General features: G+C 45.3%; 1 protein-coding gene across 1 annotated transcript; it reads left to right on the forward strand.

The window, feature by feature from the left end:
- The first annotated feature begins 305 nt into the window (after positions 1-305).
- Positions 306-7135, forward strand: Pmaip1 (phorbol-12-myristate-13-acetate-induced protein 1). Its single transcript, XM_031365917.1, has 3 exons — positions 306-522; positions 2786-2944; positions 4980-7135. The coding sequence occupies exons 1-3, from the start codon at positions 471-473 to the stop codon at positions 5081-5083; spliced, it is 315 nt and encodes a 104-aa protein (XP_031221777.1). The 5' UTR covers positions 306-470; the 3' UTR covers positions 5084-7135.
- Positions 7136-12399: the final 5264 nt, after the last annotated feature.

Genomic DNA, 12399 nt, shown 5'->3' on the forward strand with positions numbered 1-12399 from the left:
TTCTTAGCCACTTCTGATGGGAGCCACTGCCCCAGAGATGGACACGACCTCTTTGATCATTCCCTCCCCCCTTCGTGTTTTAAGAAAGCAGTTTGGAGGTTGAGCAGGACTCGTCCTTCCTGCGCCCTCTGCCGTAGGTCGGCTCCTCGGCGATCCGCGGCTTGCCCCGGCAAGTAGCGCTCGGGGCGTCCCGAGACCTGCTCGACTTAGCTCCGTTCCCGCGCCATTCGAAGGGGCGGGGACACGGGCGGGCTGTCGTCACAGTACGTCACCAGAGAAGTCCCTATAAGACTTGGGACGCCCGAACAGAGAGGATTCCAGCGCTGGTGCTGCCTCCCGAAGCTCGGTGCGTCTGGCTCGCGACATCCGCGGTCCATCTCGCGCAGACCCGAGTCTTGGGGGAGCTCCAGAGTCCAAATTGGGGACCTCAGTGCCCCGTGCGCAGTGGAGATCGCCGCGGCGTTTCTGAGATGCCCGAGAGAAAGGCGCGTCAGAACGCACCAGGGAAGCCAACGCGGGCAGGTACCTAGCAGTTCGGCCCGCGGACACCCCCAGGCGGGATGGGGTAGAGGTCACACTCGGGACGGTTCAGCCCTTCGGGGCTCGGGCTAGAATGGACGCGCCTGCATGTTCGGGCCAAATCGGCTCCCCGGCTCGTGCCTTCGACTGGTCTAGAAAGTTCTTCCTGGGGCTTCTACCGAGACTGCGGGCCTCTAGAAGAGTCCAGTCCAGCGCGTCCTTGGGATGCAGGTGCATTTTAGGCTGGGATTCCCGTCTGTTTCGTGGGTCTCTGATTGCTCTACCAGGAACCAGGAGGAGAGAAAAATCCATATGCAGGCTGTGGCCTGGAAGATGGTTTGAGAGGCAGATGGGGGTGGGAGAGGCCTCTCGGCCTAGCGCTTCCCTGACAGGCCCTCTTCCTCCCCAAATCATCTTTGAGAGCCTCCTTCATCCCGATCCCCACTCCACCTCCAACACCAAGAAAAGTAGTGTTCAAACTTCGAACTCTCCCAGCGCTCACGCCCTGAACCCATGGAGGCGTGGGATGGAGACGCTGGAATTGAAAAGCCTTTAACTGTCCGGGTTGGGATCAGGAGGGAGGGAGATTCTGGAGAATAGAGTTTGGTCCTGGAGTCTTTCAGTCTTTAACCCACCAACTCTTCTACAGTCAGTCACATGCAACTCTGTAACTGTTGAGTGTTGTTTCCCGCACCACATCCCCCGTTTTTTATAAATCTTAATCAAAGGTGGCTGGCACCTGTTAAGGAATTGCAAGACTCTTGTCCGGAAGTAAGTTTGCGGGGCATACTCGGTTATTGTTCTTATAAGGCCTGCGGGCAATACCGAAGCGGTGATGAGCGTGGTGGTGTCTAAGCGTTCAGATCTTATTGCTTGAGGGTCCAACATGAGCATGGCATTGCTAGACAGATTAAAGAGCAGCAGAGTGTCTCGAGGTCAAGTACTGAGTGTGTAGTTCCAATAAAAAATAACGTTGCCAGGAGCAGCAATTCCTAACTCCAGCGCTCAGGACGTTGAGGCAGGAGAATTAGCTAGGACTGTATAGTTTAAGGCCGATCTCTGTCACGTAGTGAGATCGGCTCAAAAAAATCAGTTCTCCCTCCCAAATCAAGGTAGTAGGACCGGGTAGAGTGCAAAGGTATAGCAATTGTCCAGAATCTCTGTGGTCCTGGAATCTTTAAGCCGCTCTTTGCCTTTCTCCCTTTTGAAAAAGTACTGACTGCTCATAGAAATCAGGATTTCTCAGTTTTATGTGCTATGTTTAATATGTTGCACCTTAAAGAGTGTTTTGTGAATATTCCTGAAAATATTTGACCCTGGAACTCATTAAAATATGATACATTGTGGAATCTCTTAGGGCCTCTGATTTCACTTAGCCAATACAGAAATTTATCCAAAAATAAGTTTAAGAGCTTGTTTTACTATGTACATAAAGTTCCGAGTTCACTGACAGTCTAAGTAGCTGGTATCTTGAAATCTAAATAGACCAGCTTTTAAATTTGTATTCATAATTTTTGGTCATAGTCTTGAGGGGTACAACCAAAATTGGTCCTTGAAATATTTTTTAAAAGTAGACGACTGCATGTTAATTTTACTTGTGACATTGTTTCTTAATATTTAGTTAATTCCAGCTATTAGAATGTCTAATTTCTAGAAAGTAAGATGAATTTAACTTTTCTGCTTTTCTAAAGATGTGATGAATTTGTACGGTACTCCGGAAAACACTGGCTTAGTTTTGAAACATTTTAAGAACTGTGGACTATTATAGAAAATTTTATGAGTTTTTTTTTTTATGAGAAAATAAAAAGTTTTTAAAGGAGGGCCATAACTGGGCAGTGACACATTGCCATTGGAAAAGCAGATCTACTTTAAATGACGCGGGTTTTTTCGTTTGTTTGATTTTCGAGACAGGGTTTCTCTGTATAGCCATGGCTGTCCTGGAACTTACTCTGTAGACCAGGCTGGCCTCGAACTCAGAAAACCGCCTGCCTCTGTCTCCCAAGTGCTGGGATTAAAGGCGTGCGCCACCACCGCCCGGCCTAAATGACACGTTTTTTTAGAAACTGACTTCTGTTCCCTGGTCAATCTTGAGTGACAAAAGGGAGATTTCACTGGATTGGTTAAAATGATTCGTCTCTACCCGCCGGAACTTTTATTGAGCCACCAGGGTTGGTGTGTGGGTGCACCCAAGAAGCATCCTAGGATCTGCTAGTTTGCACCCGTAGGATTGCTTTCAGTGTTAATTTCCAGGTGTTTTCTTTTTCAGAGCTACCGCCGGAGCTAGCGGCTCAGCTCAGGAAGATTGGAGACAAAGTGCATTGCACGTGGAGTGCATCGGACATAACTGCGGCTCTGGCGCAGATGCCTGTCCAGAAGTCGCGAAAGAGCAGGATGAGGAGCCCAAGCCCAACCGGGGTGCCAGCAGGTAAGGGTCCGGGCGTTGCTGGGCTGCGGAGGAGGCCCGGCTTAGTCCGTTGGAGCTCGTGCCCGCCTGGCGCGTGCCTTAGGAACACTGTAAGAAAGTTCTCGAAGCAGCAGCTTGCATGTTAGCCAGGCTTCTTTTCGCGGCAGGTTGCTCACTTCCACAGGGGTGGGGGTGGGGGCTGGCTGCTACCCTAGAGAGTCACTGGCAGCCAGCAAGGGGGTTGGGGAGGAGCTGTCCGAGGCTGGGCATCACGGCTGGGAGCTCTGCTCTGAAGGCTTGTCACTGAGAATTTCCCCATCCCCCCCAGACTTAACAAGCAGTTCCTCCCCTCGGGGCTGTTTAAGGACGCCCCGCTGTGGTGCCTGAATTCTGGAACCCAGGAGGTCTTCCTCCTTAGTTAGCATTTTAACTGTCTGCGGTTGGAAAGGTCAGGGGAATGGAAGGGGTCTAACAGGTGAGAAGGAGTTCCTTTTTTGCATCCTGCACTTTTTTGTGAGTCTCACCAAAGATCTGCAGCCATCTGTTTTAGGAGCTGGAAATCTGTAGGTCAGAAGTGCTGTTTTATCAGACATTTGCAGCAGCCTTTTTGGTCTTCCATTTCTTAGCCCAGTAGGCATGCTGAGAAAGTGTTACAGAGCTAGTGGGGCCCGGGCTTAATTGGCCCCAGGTCAGCTCTCTCTGGGGCTTGTTTGGATGGGAGAAGTCCAGCCTACCTGTCTAGGTTTTTCCTCCTCATGACTGCTGCAGTGTTTGTTTTATTTCGAGGAGCTTTTTTTTTTTTTTCTTTTCTTTTTTTTGGACGGGGTTTCATTAAGTCCTTGAACTTGAACTTGTTTATATAGTTGAAGATGACTGAGTTTAGGCAAGCATTGTCAACTACTCTTCAGCTGTCATCTTCAGGATTTTGCTTTTCTAGACAGGGTATTTTCATGTAGCCCTGGCTGTCCTGGAACTAGCTCTGTAGGCAGGCCTTGAACTCAGAGATCTCCCTGCCTCTGTCTCTAAGCGCTGGGATGCAAAGGCATGCACATATTATTTTGCTTAAACAACATCTAGCTAATCAAACTTCCTTCTTTACTCTTCTCTGTAAAGACAATGGATTGATACAAACTGGGCTTGTAGAAATAAACTGGCCTACCTCAAAATGTAAATTTGAAAATTATTTTACAAAACCAGGCTGCAGTTCCGTGCACACGGCACTTGGAGGCTGAGGCAGGATTAGGAGTTCCAGGTCATAACTCCACTGCAGGTTTGTTAAGCCAGGAGACTTTACTTCAAATCAACAAAATAAGTTTGTTTAAAAGTATAACTCCAACTTCACAATGAGATTTTATGATTCTTATGGAGAAAGAAAAAGAGTTTCTAGGACTGGAGAGATGGCTCAGGGATTAAAAGCACTGACTGTTCTTCCAGATGTCCTGAGTTCAATTCCCACCATCTGAAGACAGATGCAAAGTACTCATCATATATATACATATATATATATATGTATGTGTATATATATGTACATATATGTGTATATATGCACACATATACCTGAAATATATAAATATATAAATAAAATCTTTTTAAAAAGAAAAGAAAGAGTTTCTAAAGAGTAAGTTTATTTGCCTGCTGTGAGGGAGGGAAGCAGGGAGCTAGGAGACACTGCCATTGGAAGATCAAGTCTACTTGAAAATATCACAAGAGATTGGAATTTGACTTTTGTTCCCTACCCAACCATAAAAGAGAAAGGGATGACATCATGGGAGATGGCTTAGGGCTGACTAATGGCACAGCTGGTAAATTTTTAATACATGTAATTTCTATATTTGGAAGAGAATTGAGGTCATCCAGGGTGCTTTTGAAAAAACAAAGCAAATGCCTTCACCTGACCCATGTGTGTTTATATTACCTTGTTGGGAAAGTCAGGTGCGCTCAAGTCGCAGAAGTGTCTGGGGTATGCCTTTCACTTGGGTTGTGTGTTAATTCTTACTGGTCTGCAGTTGGGACTTACAGTTGTCCAATTTAACGTTTATGTCTAACTCCTTTCCAGACCTGAAGGATGAATGCGCTCAACTCCGGAGAATTGGAGACAAAGTGAATTTACGGCAGAAACTTCTGAATTTTATTTCCAAGCTCTTCAATTTAATAACCTGAGTTCTTCAAAAGCTTTTGCAAGAAGGGACCTCCTAGGAAGGAAGTTCCCCCGGTTGATGCAAATGTCTGGTATTGGATGGACTGTGATGTGATGAGGGAAACGCTCGCTTGCTTTTGGCTCCTGGAGCAGGGATGATGAAGGAGACAGAAATGAGTTTCTATGGGAAAGTTTTCAGCAATAGTTCTTTGAGATGTGATAACGTGAAACCATGCTTATTTTTGTTCTTATTTTATGTTATTTTTTAGAGAAACAAGACTAGAAGAGTCCTGTAGCTAGGGAAGTAACTAGTGATATCTGTCTTTTTTTAAGAGTTGTTCTGGCGTTCTTGCCAAAGGTTGGTGTCAAGAGTAATAGAAGGGGCATGGCGAGTGGTTACATTGTATGGGGACAGTGGTTCAGGATTGCGTTTTGACAACAATTCCAGAACAGTGTTTACTGTTTACTTTCATCCTCATCATCTTCTAAGAGGAAACATTTCATTTTTGATAACACTGAATTTTCTAGCAAAAACTGATTTCATAGGTCACTACAACTTAACTGGACTGTGTCTGTTTAGATGACTTTTAAGTGTGTTACTGTAAGCATTAACTGGGGAGTATGGGAAGACTACCAAGTATAACTGGGGGAAATTAGAAGTAAGGTCAGTAGGTGCCAGTCAAACTCTTCCAGATTGAATAGTATGTGATAAAAAGAGAGTTTGGATTTTATATAACCTGAGAAAAACTTAAAAACAAACTCACGTCATTAAAACTTAGATTCATGAGAAGTTTGTAAAATTTTGTAACCTGTCACAAGTATTTCGTAGAATTTTTTCCCCCCTTTTGATTGTTTTTGTTTTTGGAGATAGGGTTCCTTTCCTCTGTGTAGCCCTGGTCATTCTGGAACTCCCTCTGTAGACCAGGCTGGCCTCGAACTCCACCTGCCTTTGCCTCCCGGGTGCTGGGATTAAAGGCAAGTAAGTACCAGCATTACTGGATTTAGAGTTTCATTTTTAATTTGATCTATACATGTGAAACTCAGACTGCTCAATAGCGAATCAGTTAACAGAGGTAAGAGACTTGAGTAGACATTCCCCAAAGGTGGGTGGTCAATGATTACATGATTCAGAGATGTAAATGAAAACCATCATGAGATGATCTTATACTCTCTGGGTTTGCCTGTTACTGGAAGTGAAAGCTAGCAAGCCGAGTAAGGACTTTTTGTATATTTTTGTTAGTACTGTAAGGTAGGACCCGTTATTTTGTTTAAAAAAAAAAAAAATGGCCTTGAGGCTCCTTTAGTAGCTAAGAAATGAACCACCTTAAACCCAGCTGTCCCACTACTGAGAAAGTACACAAAGGTGTTGATCTGTCTGCTGAAGGAACATCTGTACTTCTGTATTTTTTTAAAATCTGTATCAGCCCAGAGATAGAAACAAGCAATCAAGGGCTGAAAGGATTTTAAAAGTGGGAACAGAAACAGAATTGAGCCTTAAAAGTATCAAAACATGGATGTTACATACAACTGAACGGATGCTGCCCTGTTCAGACCACAAGGTCTGGGTGCCTATCAGAAGTGATGAGATATGCTAATAACTGTGTGATCACTCCCCTGGGGTATCCATGTATTGAAACTAAGCCCATCAACATGTTTAATTTGTCAGATGACTAAAACTAAAAACTGTCCAAAAAAAAAAAAATTAAGAAAGAATCTCATGATTGAGTTTCACCAGGAATAAATATATTTATTTTTACCTATTTATAATTTAAATATTTTTGTTTACTCTCAGCACGTGTATCCATTTCATTTTTGTTTTGAGACCATGGGAAGGGTGTCACGTGGCTTGTCACTTTGGATGAAGTTACCTCAGTAGTTAGTGGGCTTTAGCTTTAAGGTTGTTTACTTTGAAGTTTTTTGGTTTTGTTTGTTTGATTGTTTGTTTTCTGAAGGTAGACATCTTGCCCAATGGGTATTTATGGTCTGTAACTCTATTTATATGTATGCTTCTGAAGACTGATACTGTAGCCTCAATTGTTAAATAAAGGTTGATACTGAAGTAACTGAAAAAAAGACACCCGTCTTCCTGTGTATTTTATGTAAACTAGGAAGTTTATTAATGTATTTTGAAACACAGTTACATCATCAGACATCCAGTGTGGTGTGTATGTGTGTGTGTGTTTGAGTGCATGTGTATGTTTGGGAAGGTGGATATCAGTCAATAGCTACTCTTCACATTTTTAAAAAAATATTTTAAAAACTATTATTATATTTTTATAAAAACATAATATTGTAAATATAATTAAATATAATAAATTATATAATGTTAAATATGATGTGGGGGTGTTCACATGCAATGGTGTTTATGCTGGAGGGCAGAATGTAACTTAAAACATATCTTTACCCATTTGTATGTGTATGATCCTGTGGGGGGGGGGGTCCAAGTGCAAACAGTATGTAGGAATGTCCCCTGTCTCCACTTTGTGGATCCCAGGGATGGAGCTCCTTGTCTCAGCTGCAGATGCTGTTATCTGATGAGCCACATTGTTGGTCCACAGAGGACAACTTCCAGGCAATGGAAGTCAAGGTGTAGGTGGCCAGCACTTTTACCCTCTGAGCCAGCCCCTTCTTTAGAGACAGAATCTCGGGGACCCTTGAACTAGCTGGCTAAGGGGCCTCAGGCACCCACCTCAAGCACCGGACTACAGGGCCACACTGCTGTGCTCAGCTTTTACAAGGGTTCAAAGGATCTGAACTTGAGTCCTCATGTTTACCAACTGAGCCATCTTCCCAGGCCTGGGTCTTGAGAGCTCTTTATCTCACCAGAACATTCTGAAAGCCAAGTGTGGTGGTGCATAACTTCTTTTTTTCTTAAATTCAAATATATGTTTCATTTTAAAATTTGATTTTATTACATGTTTCACCATTGAAAATATTTTCTAATCCAAATACTTTTAAAAGATTTATTTATGCTATGTAGGAGTACAATTATACAAATAGGGATTCCATCTTGAGCAGTCAGTGGTCCCTAAGTCAAATCAATTACTGGTTGGTTACTTCTGCAAGCCTTGTGTCACCACTGCCCTAGCACATCCTGCCAGCAGGACACCATTGTAGATAAAGGGTTTGTGGCTGGTGTGGTTGGTGTTTATGTTTCTCTTTTGAGAACAGGGAACAAAACCTTCCGTCTCAGCACTGGCCAGGCAGAGGCAGCAGGCAGGCTAATCTCTCAAGTTCGAGGCTAGTCTGGTCTACGCAGAGAGCTCAAAGGCTACATAAGAAAGATCCTGTCTCTAAAAAACAAACAACAGCGAAAGAAATAAAATGAAAGCCCTCCGAGAGATTTCAAGATCCCTAGAGGAGCATACTGGCCTAAGGAGAAGTGTCGCCCGCTCTCCTCCCACACAGCTGAGCTCCAGTGTGGTTCCGGTTGTGCTGACCTCATGCTTCTCACCTCTGACTCCAGCGCTAGCCCTGCACGGATTGCCTCATCCCAAGCCTGTCACGTGCAGAAGTGGGCATAACCGTGGTGGCCTTCCTCTTTGAATGTGAGAACTAGGAAACTGACTCTCCCAGACTAGAAGCCTTATCTTTACTCCACCTCTACCCTCCCAACGTGGGAAGAGATTTGTAAATCGCCTCCCTTAAATGGAAGCCGAAGAGCTGCTGGGGGTACACCCTGAGGCGGCAGGCCCCTGAAGGATGGGATTGCTTTGCCAGAGGGGCTCCCCATAGCGGTTGGTGTGTAGGACACTGCAGGAGAAGCTCCAGGCTTCAAAGCTCCTAGGGCTAGACTTGTTGGTCAAAAGGAGCAAGCCAAGACTTTGGCTCAGAGTTCACAAACTTGCCATGTGTGAATTTTTGCTTATGTGTGTGTGTGTGTGTGTGTGTGCGCGCGCGCGCGCGTGTGTGAGTGTGGAGGCCAGAGGAGATTTCACTGCCTGCCTGTATTTTCCATTTGAAACCAGGTCTCTCCCTGAGCCTAGGGCCATTGAATCCTAGCTCCCCTCCTGTTTGCTTTCCTCTTTTGGGCTTTTTACCTAGGTGCTGGCTTCCCTACTCCGGTCCTCAAGCCTGTGTAGCAAGCCCTCTCCCACGGAGCCCTCTCCCACGGAGCCCTCTCCCACCGAGCCTCCATCTCTCCCGTCCTTTACTACGTTGTCATATTTGAACTCTAGAGCTTCTTGCCTCAGCCTTCTCCGTGTTGGGGTTGCAAGAACAAGACATACACCATGTCCTTTGAGATCCACATTCTAATGCTCAAAACACTCCGGATTTAGCATCTAGGAAGCTAAGGCGTGTCTGAAGGGCTCTAGCATGGCAAACATGGCGCTGGCAAGCCTTGCTTTCCCCACCTACCGTCTCCCTTGTAAACCATACATTACATGCCTAAAGCTAGCCACTAAGGTCTTCCCCTTATTTGGATAATTTCTTATGCCAGACTCTTTCCTAAGACTGATAGGCCTAGCTATCAAAATGTGGAAGTCTAGCAATCAAAAGCTGCCCTAATTAACAAGGTCAGTCAAAATTAACCAACTCACCCTAACACCGGGTTCCCCCTTCCCCTTGACGAACTGCCATTTGCCTATGAGTCAACCTGTCTCCTCTCTATCCAGAGGCGGTCCTTTGTCCCACTCCTGGACAAACGTCCCTGCTCTCCTCTTCGAGCCTCTTTCCTTGTGTTTTCTCAGCCTCTGTCTCCTGTATTCGTCTCTATTCCCTGCCCTTTGTCCCTCTGGAGCAAATAAATCTTTGTGCTAAGAACTTGGTCTTGGTGTGTCCTGTGTTAACTACGGTCCTTTCAATGCCAAGGTGAAAAGGCCAGCCTAGCCCATGCAGATAAGACCCTGTCCAAGAAAGAATAAACGATCTTAAGGTGTCTACATGGTTATATTTGTTGGATGAAACAAAAAGAACATTGTTAGCTGTATTCACACGTGTTGTTTAACTTCCTATTATTTATTTGTTTGTTTATTCATTTGTGTGTGTGTGTGTGTGTGTGTGTGTGTGTGTGTGTGTGCAAGGACTGCACATGCTGTGGTATGCCTGGCGTGCCTGCGGCAGCCAGAAAACAGCTTGCAGAGTTGTTGCTCTCCTTCCAGCATGTGGATCCTTGAGTCGCACCCCCTGGGTCTCAGGCTTGGCAGCCATGGCCTTTCACCTGCTAGTTTGTTACTGTTTTGAGACAAGACCTCACTTGGTAACACTGGCTGCTGTTGAACTCACGGTTTAGGCCAAGGCTGACCTCCAACTTGCAGGGACACTTGTGACCTTGCTTCCATAGTGCTGGGATTACAGGTTTGGGCCGCTATGCCCTCTCCGGTTTTTTGTTTGTTTGTTTTTGGTGGTGGTGGGTTTTTTCTTTTGTTGTTTTTGTTGTTTTGAGACAGGGTTTCTCTGTGTAGCCCTGGCTGTCCTGGAACTCACTCTTGTAGTCCAGGCTGACCTCAAACTCAGAGATGTCTGTCTCTGCCTCTGCCTCCCCAGTGCGGGGATTAAAGGCATGTGTGCCAAACACATCCAGTTCACTTCACCCTGCCCTACTCCACATATTTTGTTTTCTTGAGATAGAGTATTCCGTAGCCCAAATTGGTCTCCAACCTTGTTACAGGCTGGTTTTGTTCTTGGGACTCTGCCTCTCAGATGCTGGGATTACAGATGTGTGCTGCCAAAGCCGGTTGTATTTGTATTTAAAAAGCTACAGCTCTGTATATTGAAAACCTCTATCATCTATCTTCTAGTTGTCTACCTGTCTCTCATTCATCTATCCTATCTGACATCGATTCATCTACAGTTTATTATCTATCTTCTACCTATATCATTGGATAAATTGTTTTTCCGATGATAATGTTAGTTTGTTGTGGTATAGGTTTGAGACAGAATCCCTCCCCTCCCCCTACCCCACTTCTGGCTTTTTTGAGACAGGGTTTCTCTGTATAGCTTTGGCTGTCCTGGAACTCAATCTGCAGAGCAGGCTGGCCTCAAATTCGTAGAGATCTACTTGCTGGAATTGAAGGCATGGACCACCACCACCCGGCTGAGATGGAGATTCTCTTGCAACAAACATAGCCCCTTCCCTGTGCATGCACACGAGCAATGCAAATGGTGGTGGTGGGGAATCTTATTAAACTTTTCAAATCTTTGTCAAAGGAGCATCCATCAGGAAGATAGCTTGATTATCTTAAAGTACACCATTAATTAAGCTGGCAGTGGTAACCCACACCTTCCGTTTCAGCTCTAAGGTGGCAGAGGGAGGAGACCCTTCAGTGGGAGGCCGCACCCTCTCAAAAATATCCCCATACGAAACCCAACAAACCCACAAGGAAGTCAAGACAGTAGAACAGGCGGTGCTGACACCGGGAACACGATGATGCTCGGCTACTGGACTTTAAAAGACAGAAACACAGAGCATCGTGCCCCGGAGTTACTGGGAAAGTAAGGGGCTCTAGGCAGCAACGTCAGATTCTTGTGGTTTGATTGGAAAGCTGTGACGGCAGAGGAAGGGATTATCAGAAGGACTCCTGCATGGGCGTGGTCCAAAGAGCCCCTGCTGCGCTCCTTTTTCCACAGCACAGAAAGGAACAGATTGCGAAGAGAAGCAAGATAAATAAATAGCGTTTCGAAAGAAAGACCTCCATTACTGAACCCTTATTCCGTGTTTAGAAACTTTGGTCCCTTTGCAAGGCCGATTGGTAGAGGTTTTGTCTAGCTTACACAAAGCCCTGGGTTCTGTCCTCAGAACCACACAGACTGGGACTGGTGGTGCATAACCGGGATCCCAGTTCCTGAGAGGTATCAGCAGGGGGGTCAGGAGTAGATGAGATGGGAGCAAGTCTCACGCTCATCTCTGTCTTCAAAAAGCCGAAACAACAGGAAAGAAACATTAGCTCTAACTCTAAAGTGCTTAGCTTTGAAACCACTTTCCTGAAAATGAGAGTCTCCATGTGTGCCGGCTCCACAGCAAAAGCAGAGCTACTTATAAGCAGCTGAAAATAGACAGGGTCACCTGACAGGACACACCCTGCTGTGTAATCACGAGCATTATCAAGTAATAGGTCACAGTTAAAGAACAAAACCTTTGTCAGTGCAGAGCACAGGTGCTCCTTTTGAGATTTAGGGAAATTGATTCGACGTGGTGAGATGGTCACACTCACCCACGACTTTTTTTTTTTTTTTTTTTTTTTTTTTTGGTATGTCTCCAAACGCGCGTTATTTTTCAAAACACAAGAAAAGTGGGAGGGCTGATGAGAGTTACAGACAGGACTCAGGACTCCCATGCTTGCTATGTGATTATCTGCACGCTCTGGGGTCCCCCTCCCAACACAGTTTCTCTCAGTTT

Source organism: Mastomys coucha, unplaced genomic scaffold (assembly GCF_008632895.1).
Source record: "Mastomys coucha isolate ucsf_1 unplaced genomic scaffold, UCSF_Mcou_1 pScaffold13, whole genome shotgun sequence".
Lineage (NCBI taxonomy): Eukaryota > Metazoa > Chordata > Mammalia > Rodentia > Muridae > Mastomys > Mastomys coucha.